At 35.1% G+C, this 22,516-nt stretch overlaps 1 protein-coding gene across 1 annotated transcript in view; it reads right to left on the reverse strand.

The window, feature by feature from the left end:
* CHN1 (chimerin 1) overlaps nucleotides 1-22,516 on the reverse strand; it is a 163,717-nt gene that overhangs the window by 37,893 nt on the left and 103,308 nt on the right. The window contains exon 7 of the mRNA XM_054562313.1: nucleotides 6,390-6,467. Coding sequence (XP_054418288.1) covers nucleotides 6,390-6,467 — 78 coding nt within the window. The remainder of the gene's footprint in view (nucleotides 1-6,389; nucleotides 6,468-22,516) is intronic.

A 22,516-nucleotide genomic window follows, 5' to 3' on the forward strand; every position in this document is an offset into this window, starting at 1 on the left:
ACATTTGCATCAACAGTATGCAAGGGTTCCCTTTTCTCCACATCCTCATGAACACTGGTTATCTTTTGTCTTTTTGATAATAGTCATTTTAACAAGTGTGAGGTACCATCTCATTGTGGTTTCCACTTACATTTTCTTGATGACTAGTGAGGTTGAGCAACTTTTCACACATCTGTTGGCAATTTGTATAGTCTTCTTTTGAGCAATGTCTATCCAAGGCCTTTGTCCATTTTAAAATTGGATTACTTGGTTGTCTTTTGCTATTGAATTGTATGAGTTCCTTACATATTTTGGATATTACCCCTTATTAGATATATGCTTTGCATATATTTTCTCCTATTCCATAGGTTGCCTTTCACTCTGTTGACTGTCTCCTTTGTTGTACAGAAGCTTTTTAGTTTGATGAAATCCCACTTGTCTTTTTTTGCTTTTGTTGCCTGTGCTTTAGTGTCATCCAAAAACCCACTGCCCAGACCAATGTCAATAAACTTTCTTCCTATGTTTTCTTCTAGTAGTTTTTGGGCTCCAGGTCTTATATTTAAGTCTTTAATCCATTTTTGAGTTGATTTTTTTTATATGCTGTAAGGAACCAGTTTTATTCTTTTGCATGTGTATATACAGTTTTCCCAACATCATTTCTTGAGTAGACTATCATTTCCCCATTTACTGTTTTTGGCGCTCTTGTTGAAGATCAGTTGACTGTAGATGCATGGATTTTTTTTCCTGGGTTTTTATTCTGTTCCATTGGTCTATATGTCTGTTTTAATACTGTTTTGATTACTATAGCTTTGTAATATATTTTGAAACCAGGAAGTGTGATGTCTCTAGCTTAGTTCTTCTCTTCTTGCTTAACACTGCTTTGGTTATTTGGGGTCCTTTGTGGTTCCATATGAATTTTAGGACTATCTTTTCTATTTCTATTAAGAGTGTCATTGGTATTTTGATAAAAATTGCACTGATTCTGTAGATCTCTTTGGGAAGAATGACCATATTAGCATTATTCTTCCAGTCTATAAAATCATCGGTTTCTCTTGAGTTAAGTATAGCATTTTAAATTCTCCAGTCCCATAAAATGTCCATGAAGAAGTATAAGCCAACTATGTGCCAACTAGAAAGAATCTTGTGAAATGATTCTTTCTGTCTTACTGGCAGGCAGTAACCTTTCCAATGACCTTAATGATCTAGATATGCATTTGAGGTGTCATAACCATTTCCCCAGCCAGAATTCCAAGCCATGGGATGATAGACAGGGCTGAGATCAAGAGGGCCACAGCGCCGAGGGAAGTATGGAGGTCTGGATGGAGGTCTGGATGGAGGTGCATGCTGAGTCTCTGCTGTTCTCCTCAGCACCAGCAGGGGCAGGAGTAAAAAGCAGAGTAGAGTGTGTTCACTGGTTTTGGCTTCCACAGTACCTGATAGGTATTCTACCAGGCAGCAATAGAAACACGATGCCTACAGGGACTTCACATGATCTTGTCCAATCTACCCTCTCTTCAGCAGCCCTCTACGAGTCTCACTGCCCTAGGCAGAAATAATCCATGCTCCACACTCATCTTTATTTTTATCTTTTCTTGCAAGTCACCCACATAATCAGGAATTGTGTGTGTGTGCACACACACATATACATACATATATATGTATAATATACATATTTGGAGAAAAACATTATTCCTTTAAAATGTTAATTTTAGATACTCCATGTTCGTATATATAGAAGCAATGATGAGTTACATTATAGCGGAAGCTTAATAATGTGACATCCCAGGTTGCCTTTTCCAGTTCGTCATACTGCATTTAATTTATTTTATATTACTGTTAATTCAAAACAATATTCAAATTTCTAAGCACTTAAAATGTGAATACATATACTCTTGTCATGTATAAGATAACATGGTATTTGGGGTTTTATTTCCTTTAAACTCACATGAATTTGATTTTTAGAAAGCCCATTTGTAACAACAGAGGTCTTAAGATGAGAAAAATCTACTCTTGTGTTGAAATTTCCAGCTGCCATAAGAAGTGGTTTCAAAATAACAACTACCACCACAACCACTAAGGTCCCCATGTCATGCTGTGTGCACATTTATTAGTCATTCAACAGAGGCTTCTTGAGCTTCTGCATGGTATTTTATTAATGCTAGACGTGGGGACAGGTGAAGGAAGAATGGAGAGAGAAGAGAAGCAGGGGACGTGGGAGGTTCAATCCCTGAAAATGACATTTCACTGACTCTTAATATAACAAGTTTTAAAAAAATAGTCTTTCATATATAGTTTATTTTTATTCTTATTAAAAGCTAATATGTTCAAATTTGTCTATATAGGGCATACTAAAATTTTAATAATGGAAAACAGAATATATTAACAAATTAAATGTTTCTCAATATAATTCAGAGAATTTTACAGCAGTAAGAGAACTTAAAGATCACATAGTTTAACTCCAAATTTCATATTACACATCTATATTTATTTGTTGGTTCATTTTGTATTAATTCTCAAATATGAATCAAATGAAGACCATAGGGCTTGGATTGGTCTGTATCCCCAGTAGGAAAGCTGGCCATTCCTTCCCATCAGCTTATTGAGTGCAGAAGGCCTGGTCTGTCAGCCAGGACTGATAGGTTCACTATTACTGCTTTATCCCAATAGGTCTTGAATCAGTAATTTTACTAAATATTACAAGTTTCAGCTTATAGTGTTTTAATTGCAGTATCAATTCACATTTCAGGATTCTTTGCTTTCATATTATCTTGGCAGCATTAAATCTATTAATATGTTACATCTTTCATTTATGTGTAAAAGGCAAGTACTTGAAACTCTAAAATCAACCAGTTACCATTTCAAGACAATCTTAAGCAATATTTTAAGTATCTACTCACTAAACTCATATTTTAAAGTATCTACTACTAAAATTCTTAATGTTGTTTTCTTTTTAACTGTTTAATTTGCCTAAGTAGCCAGGTTTCTGTTGTTCTTATTATTATATGTAAACTTGATTTTATTTTATAGAACTATCTGAACTAAACATAGCAAATGAAACACTGAATACTTTCACTTGGAGGGTATAAAAGAAATGCAGAGGATTATACTGTACTCCGTGCTGCATGAAAATGCAACTGCTCTTATGTAACTAAGGCTGCCTGGGAGCTAAGAAAGAAGCCAGAACTTTCTTTGGCCCCCACAGTCATGCCAGGCTTCTCAGCTGCATCATGACCTCTGTAACTGGGCAAGAAAAACAGTCTTGGTATGGATACAGAAAAAAAAAAATCCATTTAGGGGTAATATGTAATAACAAAAATAGTGGCTACCGAGAACTCAATTTTTTTTCTGATGTAGAACCAGAGGTTTAGAGAGATGAAGCAATCTGCCAAGGTCACAGAAATAATAAGAAAGCTCCTGAGGGCAGAGGCTGGGACTTAGTTATTCTGTCCCGAGAGCCTCACACGTGGGAGGTACTCAGTGCCGGGGGTGGGGTGGTGCCCGTGTCTCACTTCTAATATCAGAGGGTTTTTGCTTAGTTTAAAGTCTGCTCCAGAAATTAGCTCGCTCTCTCCTTCTCAAGTTAGGATGGGAACAGTTCTTAAAATGAGAGGTTGATCCAGGAGACAGTCAAAATTATTTTCTAAGTTATGTTAACAACATAGAGATTAATTTTCTTTTTAAAAAGTGGTATATTTATTTTTAAAATGATGCCCTGACCCCCAAGAGAGACAGTGATCTTTCTTGTGATCAATTCTTCATTAAATCCTTATACGTAACAATAGGAAAAAAAGACCATATTATGTAACACAACAAAATGGGAAGCCTTCTTGTTTTGTTTTGTTTTTCACCTTCTAAAAAAAAAACCTTAAAAAAAACCCCAAAACACCTGTCTGGAGTTAGGCCCAGTTGATTTCTTTTTCTTTCTTTTTTTTTTGGATTTCACCTTGGTGAATGCTTTTACCAAGGTATAAGACACTCTTGGCTTCACTCTGAAATAAAATTTGGCAGCTGTTCAACACCACAGAGCAACGTTACATAACAAGGCAGTTCAAGAAACAAAAAAGAAAACCACATTGAAATGAGGGTTTGGTGAGTGGGCTTGTGGTTGGGCAGAACACACTTTTACCAACATAGAAAATGGTCAATGGCTAGGTCATGTGAACAATTATTATGTAAATGCTCAGGGTTTTTCCCACAATAAATCTCTGAACTGTATATACTTACATATCACAGCAGTGACCTTCTAAGTGAACATTTGTGTGGGAGAGAACTGCTTGCGCCACAGAGTCTGAATTCTTTTGGGGATGTTCTTGGGAGCCAAGTAGGACCCCCCTCCCTTTCTCTCTCTTAAAAAAAAAATAATGCCACCCCACAGAAACATTTTTTAAATAACAAAGAGTAATTTCAATGGAAAGAGTCAAATTCTGAAACTTCTGACCTTATTAGCAATTCTAAAACATATGTAAATGCAATTCACTAACACAAGCTTTCTTTAGCATACCTTAAAAAAAAAACAAAAAACCAAAAACAGTATGTCGAAGCTGGTTTTAATATTTTAGCTTCAGAAAAGGAAGAAGAGTTACTTTTTAATGTGCTTTTTTAAAAAAGAAGACAAACATCTCTAAAACAGTTTGGGTACCAAGCTAAAAGTCACAATCAGCCCCAGAGTCAGCACTTTCTAGCTGTACACAATTTCCTCATTAGAGCCATGTACTGGATTAAAATGGAGAAATTACTGGAAATAGAACAAAAAAAAATATAGAATATATGCTTGTTTATGCAAATCCTTGAAAAGACCTATTATTTACTTTTAATCAATATTGATGGAAAGCATGTATAAGGAACTTGACTTAGCAGTAAAATGGCACCTTTACTAGGTCAATCTGTTCCTGCTGACACACTAGAGGGCACATCTTTGAAGGTGTATTTTAAAATCTCAGCCATTTCTAAACAGTGTGCTTAGTTTCTTCATTAGGAACCTAAATGGTATTTCTGTGACCTAATAAGCATATAAACTTTGTGTTTGCAAAAGGATTTATTTGGGATCATTTTCCTGATAAAAATCCTGTAAGAACAAGTCGTATATCATGCAGGAAGAAACCGAGGCCTAGTAACCTGTATGTGTTGTTTAGATTCATAAATGGAAGATGTGGGTGAGACTGGATACTACTGGTTGAAAGGTAAGGCCTTAAGATTAAAGAGGGAGAAGAAAATGCTGTTTGGTTTACCCTGAAATATTAGCAGTCTTTACATAGTCCATACATTTCAGAATTCATTTTTTATCTCAGAATTACCTGAATATCATAAAAATCTACCCTTTACTATGGAAAAAAACAACATATTAAGGACTTTGTATTTAGCATTTGAGTGAAATGCTTGGGTTAAAAATCAGGATGAATGGTAAATTTGGAATAAAATTTCCTACTACAGAGCCTGATGCATTCTATCTGTTGGATAAATGTTAAATAAATTAATAAACAAATGGAAGAAAAGGGCTCCCAGCTTTATCATCTTTTGAAACTAGATATCCCCAATATAAAAACTAATGACACATTTTGTCTAAACTAAAAATATTCATGTCTCAGGAACTTCATCATAAAGTTGTTTAACTACTGGGAAGTTGCTAAGGAAATGCCAGTGCCTCCTTTCACTCATTAAGTGTAACTGGGTCTCATGCATGACCCCACGTTGTATGTTCTTTGAATTGGGTTGCAAAAAACAGAACTTCGAATGCTATAAATACAGGCAAGATCTACACACAGCTTCAATCAGCACACATATCATTTTGATGAAAGATGATTAAAGTATAGTTGGTAAAACACAGTAACATAATAATTTAAAACCACACACACAAGGTGAAAACAAATACTTGAAGCTGAAGAGAAGCTGCTAGTGTCAGCAGCATCGACATTCCCATGGTAGCCAGTCTCCTTTCATCATGGTCAACTCATTAACGGAGGAGAAAAGACAGAAACGAAGGGAAATGCAGACCATCTGCTCAATCCAGATGCAACAGCACATGACTCTTACATCCAAAGCTTTTCACCAGAAACTAACAGAGATCAGATCTAATCCTCTCACATAATACCCGAAAAAGATAGTTAGACATATTTACATCACAAATAAAAATAACACCAAAATTTTTAAATGAGACCTTTCAAGTAACAATCAATATTTTTACCATTGAAATACTCTAATTAAACAGAACACTAAATCAGCATTAGAGAAAATGAGGGTGGATTCTATTAGCTGCATTCTGCTTAAAACATCTTCATTCCTTAAATAGCAAGAACATTTTAGTCTAGTCATCCTAGTTTTAAAAAGACATCAGCAGATACTCCTTTAATATTGTATATTTCAAGGAACATACATTTCCTTTCTTATAAGAAAAGGTTAAAAAATATTCTTACCTTGAAATTGTGAACCTTTTCGTATTTTGGAATTTGTTCATTTTCTTTCAGAGTTGCTCTTCTAACAAGTGATGTCAACTGCGAATAAGCAAAGAGTTTCAGAGGTTGCCAGATTGTCACAGACGACTTTTGAGAACCCAGTTTCATTCCCAAGGCTGCTATCAATAAATCTTGCTGACGGCCCTCTTGTTTTGATTTGTGAACTGAAGCTTTATTAGTTTTCCTACCCGACCAAGACTCTTTGGATGGCATTTTTGGAATTCACAGGAAAGAATAAAATCTATATTGATCTATGTCTGTCGATGAACTCTGTTCAGCTAACAAATGAGCATTCTGCCAGCCAGCACAGAACCCTACCCTACAGAGAGCTGCAGAGAAACATCACAGAGGTGGAGGAGGATGATGAAGCACTTCTTAAAAAGAGGTCGACTAGCCAGAAAAATTCTTTCTTCTTCTTTTTTTTTTTAAAAGGGCTCTCTATTTAAGCTTCTGAAAACTTAAGTCTGAACAGAAATAGTCGATGCTAACATACAAAACATTCAGCATCTCTTTATCCCTTTTTAAAAGCCATCCAATTTTGACAAATGATACATTTCTAAAAGCTTTCTTCTCTACTGAATATATTAACATCCATTCTGAATGAAAGATGCCTACATACTGCCTGCAATCAGTTTCTAACGACAGACACCCTGTGCAGCCCCTAGCAGAGGCTGGGGGGAGGGGAGGGATTTGACAAGGAAGGCTGGATTAGACTGGTCACAGTAAGAAAGGAGATAACCAATGAAAATCAAGCAACAGTATTTAAGTACTGTATTCCTCAACTCTGTCTCTGTTTCTCCCTCCTCTCATGTAAGATTTTCTTGCTGGCTCAAGGAAAAAAAGAAAACCCACAGTGGGAAGACAATGAGCAATGAATGAGTCATGCATCATTATGAAATGGAACACATTGTTACCTATTAAAAGCAAAGGCAAATTAACATGCAGCACCTGGTTTTAAAAAGAATGCACCACTGCCAGGTACATTATAAAAGGCTGATCTATACTTTGTGCATATGGACTGAGGTTAGTTAACTAAAACCAAATTTCTTTAAAGGTTAGCAAAAGCTGATAAGCATTTTGATTAAAAAGAAAAGGAATTTAACTAGGTTTCATACCATTTTCAAGTAAAATAAAGAGCATGCATATGATACTCCTAACACTCATTATGGTCAGTTTTGTCTCCCTACTATGAGTCATTTTGTTTTTCATCTATACTTAAATAGACTTAACTATATTTTAATTCTTAGTCTCAACATTCATTATTCAAAGAGCTCAAAGCCAGGTCATAGTGGGAGCAGGTTGGGAATAATTCCTCATATACACATGTTCCGCAAGTAGTACAGCTGTGCTTACAGTAAGGACCCTTGGAAGCTTGTTGATGTAGAAAGGGGGGGTGCTAGGGTGCTCATGGATTGAAAGAATTAATATTGTTAAAATGTCCATACTACCCAAAGCAATCTATAGAGTCAATGCAATCCCTATCAGGTTACCAATGACATTTTTCACAGAACCAGAACATACAATCCTAAAACTTAGATGGAGGCACGGAAGACCCTGAATAGTCAAAGCAGTTTTGAGAAAGAAGAACAAAAGTGGATGTACCATGCTCCCTGATTTCAATATACACAAAGCTAAAGTAATCAAAACAGTTTGATATGAGCACAAAAAACAGACACATAGGTCAATGAAACAGAATCGAGAGCCTGGAAATAAACCCATGCTTATATTGTCAATTAATCTATGACAATGGAGGTGAGAATATACAATGGGGAAAAGACAGTCTCTTCAAAAATTGTTGTTGGGAAAACTGGACAGATACATGCAAAAAAAAAAAGACCACTTTCTTACATTATATACAAAAATAAACTCAAAATGGATTGAAGACTTAACTGTAAGGCCTCAGACCATAAAATTCCTAGAAGAAAACATAGTCAACTTTTTGACATCGGTCTTAGCAATATTTTTTTTAATGTCTCCTCAGACCAATGCAACAAAAGCAAAAATAAATGACACTACATTGGACTAAAAAGGTTTTGTACAGTGAAAGAAATCATCAACAAAATGAAAAGGCGACCTACTGAGTGGGAGAAGATATTTGCAAATGATATCTCCGATAAAGAATATCCAAAATATGTTTTAATTTCTGTACAACTCATCATCAAAAAACTAATCCAATTAAAAAAATGAGCAGATGACCTGAACAGACATTTTTCCAGAGACAAAGAGTTGGCCAACAGATACATAAAAAGATGCTCAACATCACTAATCAACAGCAAAATGCAGATCAAAACCACAATGAGATATCACGTCACACATGTCAGAATGGCCATTATCAAAAGACAACACATGTCTTGGTGAGGATGTGGAGAAAAGGCAACCCTTGTGCACTGTCAGTGGGACTGTAAACTAGTGCAACTACTGTGGAAAGCGGTATGGAGGTTCCTCAACAAATTAAAAACAGAACTATTGTGTGACTCAGCAATTCCACTTCTGGGTAGTTATCTGAAGAAAATGAAAACAGTAATTCAAAGAGACATATGCACCCCTATGTTCACTGCAGCATTGTTTGTAATAGCCAAGATATGGAAACAATCTAGGTGTACACTGGTAGATGAATGGATAAAGAAGATTTGGGGTGTGTGTGTATGTAGGTATATGTATATGTACAATGGGATATTGCTCAGCCATTAAAAAGAATGAAATCTTACCATTTGCGACAACATGGATGGACATAGAGTTTTATGCTAAGTGAAATACGTCAGACAGACAAGACAAATACCATACAATTTCACTTATATGTGGAATCTAAAAAAAAAAGAATAAAATGAAACAGAAATAGACTCATAAATACAGAGAAGAAACTGATGGTTGCAAAAGCAGATGGTGGTGGGAAGATGTAAAAACAAGGGGAAAGGGATTAAGAAGTACAAACTTCTAGTTGTAAAATAAGTCATGGGATGAAAAGTACAGCACAGGAAATACAGTCAGTAACATCGTTATAGTGCTGTATGGTGAGAGGTGGTTACTAAACTTAGTTGTGATCATTTCATGAGGTATATAAATGTTGAATCATTGTTGTATAGCTGAAACTAATATAGTATGTCAACTATAATTAAAAATAAATTAAAAAAACTAAGACTAAAGTATTAAAAAGTTTTTTGGAAATATTTTTTTTTAAAAAGAAAGTGGGATGGCTGGGTAATAAACTCAAACCCACCTTTGTTTAAGAGCAACATCTATACTTGTTACTAAGGCGCAATAGGAAGCTTGTTTTCTCATATTGGTTCCCTAAATGTCTCCCATCTGTTTCCTCATAATGTAGTTATTAATTTTAATCCATTATGATTCTAATATTACACTGTATTAAAGAATCTACAACTATATATTTAAATGAATTCAGTCCATTTGCTTAGTCTAAACAATTTATCCCAGCTTTCATAATCTGTAGGGGGTATGTGCCCAGTGCAGATTCTCATTTAATTAGGGCATGAAGAGGTCCTTGAACCATGTTAAATATTGGAAATACTGAATAACCGATTTTCTCAACAACCCCCAATTTTTCATTTACTTGAGTCTATAGTCCCTTCTTTTGAAGTGGTTTATTCTTTTAAAAATTTTCTAAGTTATTTATAGAAGTTAATATTTACATCTATAGATACTTCATTTCCATAAATTTATATTCATTGATATGAGAAAAAAATGCTCCCGTTTCAAGAGGAAATACAATGGAAAGAATTTTCCTTGCCTAACTTAAATTACTCTTCAGCTTAGACCTAGATGGTCATGTGATGACTAAAAATATAAAGGCCGACCAACACTTTAGTCACGTACAACCTAAAGTGAAGTTACCTGATTCTCAGTAGACACCAATAAAAAGGGGCTCTAAAGACAAATTTAACAGTAATTTTTTTCTCCAACTATGTTTAACACAATATTTAAGTTAAAGAAAACAATCACATTCATATAACCCAGGTAGCTCTTTATTTCTTTTTCCTTTTTCTGAGTATTTCTAATCCAGGGATTTTATTATAGATCATCCCCAAGTATTTCAGCTGTAGTAACTAAAATTCAACCAAACATAGGAATATTAATGGTAGAGTCATCGGGAAAGAGACAGACTCATAGAGAGCAGGCTGATAACTGTTGAGGGGCTGGGGGGATCAAGCAAAAAAGGGGAAAAAAACCCTCACGGACGTGGATAACAGTGCAGTGACTGCTGGGTGGAGGAGAGTATGGGGGGATAAATGGTGACGGGAGGAGACTGGACTTGGGGTGGTAAACATACAATACAGTGCACAGATGATGTGTTGTAACAGTGTGCACCTGAAGCCTGTATAATTTTGTTAACCAATGTCACCCCAATAAATTAAATTTTTTAAAAAAGAAATACTGGATTAACTACAACTTGGGCAGCTACCTGGGGTAGTAAGGGGTTAGAAAACTGCTCAGGTACGAAAGTTCTTAGCTACTATCAAATGGCTGGGGTGTAGTCACATATTGTGCCTTCAGTAACTGCAACTGCATTTCTGCATTAATTTTGCCGAAGAGCTCTCAAGTCATAAGAGCTGCTCACTCAAATTCAGAACCAATATTGATGTTCTGATGTTCCAGACAATTATATTATTATATATATAGCTGCATATATGTATGTATATATATCTCCATATCTATCTACTTAGAGAGTCACATCACCTATAAATTATTATTATCATTTATTATTACCATATTCTGCCGTGTATAATGCACACCCACATTTTTTGGCCCAAACTTCCAGGGAAAAAATCTTTTGTTTTAATTTTTAATTCAGTTATTTACTTATATTTAGATACTTGCTTTTTGTATTATAAAGGAATTTTAGCGTTTATTTTTGAACATATTATGGTACAAGAAATTTTATATAATAATTACAAAATACAAGAACAGATACAAGGTGTTTCATGTATAATGATGCGCAGCCTTATTTTCCCCTCAAAAACCTGGGCAAAAAAGTGTGCATTGTACATGGCAAAATATGTAAGTATTTATGTTCCAGGCACCTTGTTGAACACTTTACATATAGAATCTATTAAATCCACTGAAAAATGTCTATGAGACATATATTTTATCCTCGTTTTATAGCTGAAAGAACTAAAGTCTACAGAAGTTAACTTCCCAAAACTGCACAGCTAGCAGCAGACAGTAGATGAGAGCTGGGCTCTTGAACACTGTTCTATATCTACCCAACTGAGGGGGAACTGGGTCTGAGGGTAGTTGTTTTCTTCTCTTTGATGTATTCAAGGTGGTTTCTCTTCAATTTTGAAGAGCAGTAATAGATGGCAAGACAGAGCAAGCAACAAGTAACAGTGGATGGTAAGAAAAGCAATAGCAACTAAGATCTCTAGATTTCAAGTTAAACACATAGTACATGCAGTAGACAATGCAGCCTTTTAGCCTTCATTCAAACACCCCCTCCTCCATGAAGCCTTTGATGATTTGTACCAATTAGATATGATCTCACCCTTTTGTGAACCTCAGAGTCTTTTACTTGTTTATTAATTGAGACATATCACACTGAATCTCATATCACAGTTAACCTGTGTAGCTGTTTATATAGAATTGTTTTACACATTTTAATGTAAACCTTGAATCTAACACAGAAGCTTATATATAAATAAAGCTTCAAAAATATTTGGTTAAAAGAATAAAACCAAATGAAGGCAACTATTTTATTGGAGGGAAGCAGTATGTGATAATAAAAAAGATGGGATTTGAAATCAGAGACATTTAGGTTTTAAACCTGACCTTGGGAGATTTATTTGGTGCCTTGGTTACCTCATCTACACACTATGGATAATCATACCTAACACGTTACTGGGCAGTTTATAGAGGATGAAACTTAAAAGAGGAAAAGATTATGAAGACAGTAAACACTCACTAAATAATAGTATTATGAGTGTGCTGTACCAATTATTTGCTGTAGGGTACGCTGTGTAGTGTAAGACAAAGGTTTCTGCCCTCCAGGAGTTTGTATCTACTTTTGGTTTACACCATACAAACATGACTGGAAACTCCACCCTTCCCTTTACATTACATTTTCTACCAAATTTTAGTTCAAATCCTATCTTTTAAAAGGCATAAAATGACATGGATGTTAATTGAGGGAGCAGGGTTGACATGGCGGTGGAAGGTGGAAAGGAAAGGGAGGTTATCTGTCTTTGTCAAGAGTTCAGGTACAATGTTTAATGTTTCACACTGTTGTCCTATTTATTAATCACAACAATTCTGGAAGTATGTTGTAAAATGGACATTTTATGGATGATGAAATGCTCAGAGTCACTTGCTCAAGGTCACAGTCAGGAAGATCTGAATTCATCTGTGTGCATGTGCCTGCGTTGTCTTCAAAGCCTGCAGCTGTTTCTGCTACCTTTTAATGAGAGGAAGAGATAAACCCAAGGTGTTTGGGACACAGTCCCCTCATACTCTGGTTCTATAAAATAGAAGGAAATGGCTTAATTGGGTGGCAGGGCGGGGCACATATCCTACAAAACCATTCTTGCTGGAACCACCACCAGTACTTAGCTTTCTGTTTTGGCTGGGAATCTTTGGCCTTAGACTTGGGCCATCCTTGACACTGGCATCACTTCCGTATGTTCACCAGAACAATGAAGCAGCAGCAGCTCAGGGAGATTAAGTATCTTGCCCAAGGTCAACTAGTATGTGGTGAGAATAGGATTTGACTGCTGGTCTACATGACTTCAAGTCTGTGTCTTTCCTCTAGACCATCCTGCTTCTCACACTATCTACAGTTAAAATGCAATTTTGAAAGGCTACCTATCATTTGACTACATTTCTGGACCATTTATTTTCTAGCATCCCTCAGATCACTAGCCATTTCAGTACTGCTTATATTTGAATTTATAGTATCTACCAGAATCATCATTTAATCAAAAATTTCCACATGCATTTTAAGACAAATATCAGAGACTTCTATACAGAACTCTATAAATTCCTTAAGTTATATGGAGATCAATAACTTTTTATGTTGCAGAGAAGCTCTTACATCTTGCCAGACTCTAAATTTTTATGCTACTGGCACCGATCACATCATAATTCCTAACTCAGTCTTCATTACATAGCTCATCTAGCATTAACTTAATATCCATGTAAACAGATAGCAATAAGGCATGTCAATGCCTTCATTTCAGTGCATAATAAATTTAAATTACACTGTAGACACTACCAAACTGCATACTTTAACATGTCCCCTTAGAAACATAAGACATTTGAAAACAATGCAAACAGAAAAGTACAGCCCTGCGTTACTGTCCTTCAAGAAACAACAGGATGATCAGTCCTCCAAGTGGCAGTTTTGAGGGAGCTTCCTGTGCTCCGCACAAGGGGCGCCGGGCCCAGAGAGGAGAGGGTGAAGTGGCACACAACCCGGTTTCCAAGCCTGGTTCTGACTGACAGCAGCCAAGCCCCTGGCTTTTCTAAGTCCCAACGGGACCGAATGAATTCCACAGTATTCTCTACATTTTAATTCAGAAGCAGAAAGAAAGGTTCGTATTCAGCACACAAGGACACAGAGATTGGTGTGCTAACGGGGGAAAGGCCAGCTTGGCTATCTCCAGTGAGTCTCCGCAGGTTAGCTCTGGCTAGTTTACTGTGTGTGGAGTCTTGTCTAGTACTCAGTCTTGCAGGCTTGGAAACTTCATTGTCAGCCCGAGGAGATCATATCTATTTCTCAAAGGGAGACTAAAATTATAACATCAAGATCATAAAACTGATAGGTAAAAGGAAAATGACAGTTGTCTATTTTATACTAAAATATGAGATACAAAGTGGGTGACCATCGGTTCCTTTTTTGGTAGAACACCTACACTGGAAACAAAAAAAATTAGGATGCTGATAAGAATGGAATCAGAACAAATGGAGTGGGTTTCATGAACTGAATATTTAATGCATAGAGTTAAGACATCTGTTGAATCTTCTACAGTTAGAATAGCCTTGCCAATGAACTAAAATACTCATGTCCATTTTAAGTCAGTGCTTATTTAGATGGACATAAGCAACTTCTACATCTTTAAATCTCCTTTTTCCCAGTGTCTCTTTACTATATTTTTCATATCTTTGCTTGCCTTATGTCAGGTGGTAATCTTAAAGTTAATTCACAAGACAGTCTTATTTTTTTCATTTATAAGTTCTTAAAGAATACTAGATTATAGCCCTGATGTACTGACAACAATTTACATACTAGGATATAATAAAATAAATGGTAGATGTTTTTCTGTCCTGAATTATGTAACAAGTTATATATATGTGTAATATATATAAAATTACATAATAAAATATTCTAGCCTCACCCTCTCCAGCTTTTGGCCGCTGGCAGTGATGGTTGTGTGCTGACAGTAACATTCTTGTTTCTTCCTGATGAAAAGCTGAAATTGGCCTCTACAGGAACGTCTCATGTTTGCCCCCTAAGTGAACTTAAGGGGATCCTTAGAGAAATGTGCCATTAACATTTTGGCTTCTGTTTTACCCAAATTTTTGATACCTATTACCTGAGAGACTTAAAGGAACATTATTTTTGTATAACAATAAAGGAGGTGAAATCAAAAGAGCTCTAACACTTCAACAATTAAGGACTTAAAATCCAGTGTGAAATTCTTACATCATAAATGTTTTCATCGTTTCAAAAAGCTTTTAGCTGTAGTATACATAGGGAATACAACTATTAGGTTGGCCAAAAAGTCTGTTTAGTTTTTTCTGTAAAATAAAAGAAACATTTTTTATCGTCACCAAGCACTTTATTGACTTGGATGTTTGAGTATGTTAGCTATCTCCCACTATTGGCTTCTAGTGGATAGAGGCCGGGGTGCTGCTAAACAGATGTATAGTGAATGTACAATGTACAAGCCAGCCCCACAGCAAAGCATTATTTGGTCTATAGTACCAAGATACTTTGCAAACGACTTTGACACATTCAGTCAGTCACAGTCACACCTCCTCCATATACTGCACAAACCTTTTTTTGCATTTCAGTTGCATTTTTACCTTTCTTGAAACAATAAAGCATAACATGCCCAAAAATGTAGTGTCTTCTTCCATCTTCAATATTAAAATGGTTGCACAAAGATTCACCAATTTTGATAAGTTTTTAAAAAAATGCACACTGATATAACAGCTGTCACAATACAATCTAACAAAATTGTTTTGAATGAAGTTAAAGGCAACTAAGCACTACTAGAGCCATTGTATGGAAAAAAACGTAATGGACTTATTGGCCAACCCAATAAAAAAGCATAACTCAGATTGACATTATTAGGAGTATCTTCAGATTTTAAACTGCCATGTGAGATTATTTCAAATTACTGTAGACCAGTGAACATTTTACAATCACCAATTTAACAGAGGCAAGACAGTGTATCAGAATAAAAGCTAGGAACTATATTTTCAGTTTTCTTTAGTGACTTCCATTTATTGGGCTGGGATGAAATCTATGTGATTTGGGTTTTCAAAGGAAACTGTTACTGATTTTCTTAAACATAAATTATACAAGCTTACTTCTTATATGTGTAGTTTTATTAGAATATTCCAATTATAATTTCTTTTAACATTCATTTTAAGCCTCAAGATAAATGTTGACTGAGGGTATGAAGTATATTTGTAAAGTTCAAACACACTTTTGAATGCCTATTTTTATTACTTGAAAATGCCAATAATGGCACAAAAATAAAAGATTTAACATGTTTATACACAATTACCCTGAGAAGAAGTGTTAAGCACAAACATAACTCATAGATGTGTTAATAGTTCACCTCACTGCCAGACATGAACTTGTCTATTCTTTGTAATGACGCTGCTATACCACATGGCTTACATCAAGATAATGATGTTAAAAAAATAAAATACTTGCATCTGGGCATTCTCTAAAATAAACTTTTCATAACATGTCCATAGTATTTCATTTCATGAAATTTCTGTTAGTTCAAAGGATCCTAATGAAATTAAGAGAAAACATTAATAACCTCTAACTTGAATGCTCTCCTTCACATAAGAGATAATTAGATTCATAGTATATATACTATGTCCCATATGGAACTTGACATCTTAAGAGCAATTTGAGGTATATCTTGACTAGGTCCACAAATAGAATATTAAAAAGAAGATACAGAAAGTCAGACTGCAATCAACTTCCTGTGAGGAGGAAGAAGAAAAGATTAAAGGATAATTCAGTGACATTTTAATATATTGAGAGGGGTTCACCCTGCTGGTTTCTTGCACAAAGGATAGATTGATGGGAGATAATTTAAGGAGCAATTGAAGATCTTAGGTTGATAAAGTCAAATGCTATTTAAGGCTATCTGGCCCGCTTAGGCTAGCGTTTTACTACCCTTTCCACCAAAATGTCCCCAAGAGCACCTGATGGTGAACAGGGTGTGCAGGGACCCAGGTGTGGCTCCCCAAACTCCCCATGATGTGTGCATGCAAAAATGTTTAATACAAAAATATATTCAGTCAATTACTACTGAGTAAAATTGATGCTCTAGGACACTGTGTCATATTTATCTTTAGGTTTAAGGATCCCTGCTGAGCAGCAGGAAATGTAAAATCTAGGTTCCAGAAACCAGGCTTGGGTGACTGAGGGCTCGTCCAGCAGTAAGCCTGATTCTATCACCTCACTGCACAGCAAGAAGGAACCTGTGAGGTAACTGCCTTAATAATCCTGTTCTTGTCCTACTTCACAAGAACCTTACTGAATTCTTCCTCCTATTTGGTTAAAAAACAACAACAACAAAAACAACTAGCCCAGGTCTTACGCTGCACCCAAATCAGTAGCACTTATGCAGAATTTTAGATTCTACAAAGCTCTTTAACACATTGTATCCCCCATTTCTATTTTTCAGAAAGAAGATTCAGCAGTTTATTAAGACATGTGCTCAGAGGCAGATAAATCAGTAAGCAAAGGAGCCACGATGGGAACGAAGGCCTCCTGACTTCACCCCTTATCCTCTATCCACTCCTCTGTGCTTCCCTGGGACCTTGGCACACGATCACTCAACATGTGACAAGACTGGCTCTTGCCTTACGTAAGAGCCAGGGCCTCGAAGACCCAGATCCATCATCAGGCAAAAAAGTTTACAACTGAAAACGACCGCCCCCAATCCAGTTCTAAGCCTGACAGATGGTTTACAACATACAGAGAGGTAAGGTCAGCCTCAGTAATTAATTTCTGGCATTTTAGAAAGCCTTTTTCATTATTTCGATGACAGGGGGTAAAGTGATATGTTGCTCTTACTTAGATATATGCAGATCCTTTGTCAACTCTCTACCAGGGCTTTAAGGAGAGTTACTGATCTGGATGCCTTTTTCTGTTTTTGTTTTTGCTCTAGCTTTTCCTGTTCCTTCAGTAAAAACAAATCAACAAAACTACCCTCCAAACCAATGAGTTGAGAGAGTAGTCTCTTGAGCAACTAATTAAGCTGTCGGTAGAAATACGTAATTAAGCTTCCCATTAAAATTCACCAAACAGACATACATAATTTACAAGGTAAAAGCCAGTCCAATCTCATGAGTAAACAATTAACTAAGTCTTATATTTATAACAGAGATTCCAGAATGGCAAATGCAGGAGTAATTACATAATGAGGATATATTTTATCTTTAAAGTAATATAGTATAACAAAATAAGGATTTTGGGTTCTGGACATGTGGCCTAAGAATAAATACTCACAAATTCAATAAAAGGAAATATGGAAATATCAAAGTATATACAGCTGCTCCTTGACTTACAATGGGGTTATGTCCTGATAAACGCATCATCAATTGAAAATACTGTCAGCTGAAATGCATTTAGTATACATAACCTACTGAACATCAGAGCTTACTTAGCCTAGCCTACCCTAGCCTACTCTAATTGTGCTTGAACACTTACATTAGCCTACAGTTAGGCAAAATAATATAACAAAAAAACCCTCTTTTATAAAAAAGTGTTGACTATCTCATGTACTGAATACTGTACTGAAATGGTTGAATGGGTATCATTTTCATGCCATCATAAGGTCAAAAAATTGGTAAGTTGAATCAAAATAAGTTGGGGACCATATGTATATACAAGGCTCTCCTAAAGAGTTTTCATTCAATAAATATTTTATTTAGTATGTACCATGTACTAGGTATTAGAAAAGTTGTGGCATATAGCAGAGAATAGGGCCTTATGCTATTTTCACAAGGACCAGATATTAAAAAAATACATATATTTAAAGAATTAATTATATTTGGGATAAGTGTTAGATAGGTAATGGATTTTTTCTATCCTATTTTACTCCTAATAGTCACATTTTCTAACAAAGGTTGAATTTATTCATGAAATCTATGCCCATGCCCTCCTTCCAAGTGGCTTCCTCTTCTCATGGCCCTTCTGAGACTATAACAGGTGACTCCTATACATCTCTCCATCCCAGATCTCTCTCTCTTCTTCAGATATGCAAGTGCCTTCAAAAGCCTTCAAATGCCCAAACCCCAGGGTAGTGTGCTGGCCACCTTATACTGATCTTTTATCAGAAACAATGCAGACAGAGAACTGCTGTTTACAAACCTTCCTCAATCTGTTTAATCACCCCTTCCATAAAGAGTTAAAAACAATTAAAAAAAATTTTAACTGAAGTTTAGTGTTATCTCTAGTTAAGTGATTAAAAGCTTGCCACTTGAGTAAAGACTATCTGTAAAAGAATATCAGCTCCACTTACTAGTTATGGGGTCATAGAAAAAGTTTCAGTTTCTTCATTTGTAAATTGGAACAATGATAGTACCTATCTCAAAGGGTGGCTGAGGAGATGAAATGAGACAGCATACACAGAATGTATGAAATGTACATAAAGCATGTATTTTCAATATCTAGCTTGCAGAGAGCTCTCACAGGTCTCAAATATAAGTGGTGATGGTGATGTTTATACTACTGTCATCATCAGCATATTTATCTTATCATCTAAGATAAAGTAGATGCTAAATCTTGAAAGAATGAGCACACCAATCTATAGAACAGTTTGTTATGTCTTGCTGAATTCTTCACATTCATAGATGAATGCCTTTCGGAGTGATTCCAGCCCCCTTCCCTAAAAATACTATTAGGATAGACTTAATGCAAAAAAAAAAAAAAAAAAAAAAGGCTGACCAGAGGTGCAAGGAAGAAGGGCATTTTAAACATTGTTTCCTCATTTGATAACCAAAATGTATGCAACTATGAACTGAAAACATGTCAGAGAAAAATTCTGTGACATGTTTTCATGTCACATGTCAGAGACAACATAGGTATCATAGCAACATAGTTAATTGAAAACATTTGTTCTGCTAGGAGAACCGGTGCCATCTGAAAGACAAAGGAAAGGATGCCTGGGCTTCATAAACTGCAGTTTTCAATTCTAAACATTGTGAATCAATGTGGCTTAAATTAATATGCAGGACCAAAACAACTATTATTGGAGGAATAGTACAAAGTGCCGTGAAAATTTATGAATAAAAACAATCTGTAATGATGAGATGCAAGAAAATGTTAGAGGAAAGGGGATTTCGGCACTATCTACCATTAGCAAACCTAGTTCTAAGTTTACTCGTAACTTCCTAAGAACTCCAATCCATAACTTGTTATAAAATTGCAAGATGAGACTATTTTCAAATGCATGTCTTAATAAGGAAGGCATTAAAATAAGAAGTTTGATGTTAAAAAATAACTTGCCTAAAATATCTCCTCCCGCAGGATCAGCTGTAGATTTTTTTTAAGCTTTCATTACGTTTTTCTTTTGGAAATATCAAACCATGACATCATTTGAATAATGTTTCTCTGTCTTTTTCCCTTTTTAAAAGAACCTAGTCTTTGAGACACAATATACAGAATTGAATGCATTATTTTATATCAGTGGTACTGATTTTAATTAGCGATAGCCTACTAAGTTAGCTATCATGGGTCGCTTATTTTGACAGTGTTTTCCCCCAAGCTCTGTCTCCTCTGTTTTTTTCCTGTTGTAGATTATGTTAAATTTAGACTTTTACACCTCCACATTTGAAAAACTCTCCAAAAGAGAAAGAGCCTTATACCAAAAGATGTAAAAGATATCTCAGTTCCTTTTAGGGATGGTTTTCTTGAGGAAAAATATTGAGTTGCTAGATGAGCTAGCTGCTTTCTTCCACAGAATATCATTTTTCACTTGGAAGACTAACAAATTTTGGTTATTCAGACTTGCCATTTTCTCAGAAAATGGACGAAGTGAACCTGCCACCTCGTGGAAAACAACTGAGAGTCAATGATAATATTTGAACTTTCAAGTGAAAATAAGAATTTTGGACATTTTTTTACCTGCTACCTCAAACTTGAAAGCTTCAATTAAATGACTTTTCTGATGAGATCAAATGTTGATATTGACAAATGTGATTTTTTAATATCCTATAAAGAAATACGTCAATGTTTTGAAGATCTATGTAACTCACTGAACCAGTATTTTCCAAATTACTAATGCATGATGTTACAGAATCATGCATAGTTGAAAGATTCTTTCAGAGTTCCAATAGACCACTGGATTTTAGTGTAACCACATAAGAGATGCTAATTGATAGGGTTTCAAATTCCATATTGCAAATTACCTTTAGGGCACTACCACTTAGCCAGTTCTGGTGTGATATAAAAGAAATATCCACAATTATCTGAAAAAGCTATCAAAATACTCCTCTCTTTTCCAAATGCATATTTGTATGAGGTCAAATTTTCTTCACATACTTCAACCAGATTAACGTATTACCACAGATCAAATGCAGAAGCATTTATGAAAATTCAATTCTTAGTATTAATTTTCTTAGTATTAAGATATAGATTTACAGAAAAGTAAAAAATGCCACTCTTCTATTAACTAAATTTGTTTCATAAAATATTATCTTAATAATGCTACATATTTATGCAAATGTATATAACTAATAAAAAACTAAATAATATTAACATGTAATGGGTTTATTATTTTGAAATGAATATATGATGATTTTTAATTTCCAATATAGTATTTATCAATAGATATAATCCATATAAATAAAAGCTATTTGAGGTCTCCAACAATTTTTAAAGTGTTAGGGACTCCTGAGTCCAAAAAATTTGAGAATCAAACTGATTTAATAACAGTTACTGTGCAACAGGATCTCATCCCACCCTGCCCTCTGCCACACGTGTATAGAAAGGCTAATATATTATGTCAGGGCCTCATGTTGAGTCTACTGAATCAAAATTTCTGCAGTTGTCTCTACTATATATAAAGCTTCAGCAGTGAAAATGCTGATCTGATTTGGCTCTTTAATAAAAAACTATGCAAATTTTAGAATTTCTACAAAAGTTTATTTACATGATTTTCTCATTTTCTTCTTATTTTATTTCTCAAAAGTACTATCATTAGTAGTATCTTTTTCTTTTATTGCTGTAAGCGCAATAAAAGAAATCCTTATTCTTGTAAGGAAAAATTCTTATTCTTGAAATAAACGCAAATCCTTATTCATTTAATTGGTTTCCCTGCTTCTAGGCTATCTCATGGAAAATGATAAATTGTTAAACTGCATTAAAAAGCTCTAAGGGTTTTATTGTTGTTGGTTTGCTTCATTTTTCTTTTTTTTTGCTTCTAAAGTATAATAAACTTGCTACAGTAAATGTTGCACATAGTCTCCAGAGTATTGATTTGAAAAACTCTTCAATTGCCTTTAAAAAAGTCCTATTTAGGAGGTGACTGTCAATTCAGAGGTCTTTTGTCAGCTCTCAAAAAGCTAAATAAGCTTCAACTTTGACAATGAAATGCTAATAAGCACTTAGACTAAACTGATGAAAACCTTAAGATGTCAACCTGAATTTAAGTCAACTGTTGAAAGTGTAAAAGTGTGCTGACTTAAGTATAATAAATGTGACATGCTTTGTTATATTATAAATCTTAGCTACCAATATATTATACTAATACATAAATGAATTATGTTAATTATTGAACATGGTTCAATCATAAAAACTTTAAAGAAACTGGCCCAGATCTCATTCTACTAAGTATACTGATATTTAAATTCACATGTTGAATTACTGAGAGCTTTGCACA

This window comes from Pteronotus mesoamericanus, unplaced genomic scaffold (assembly GCF_021234165.1).
Source record: "Pteronotus mesoamericanus isolate MK-2021 breed Mesoamerican mustached bat unplaced genomic scaffold, CSHL_Meso_final scaffold_651, whole genome shotgun sequence".
In the NCBI taxonomy this organism is placed as follows: Eukaryota; Metazoa; Chordata; class Mammalia; order Chiroptera; family Mormoopidae; genus Pteronotus; species Pteronotus mesoamericanus.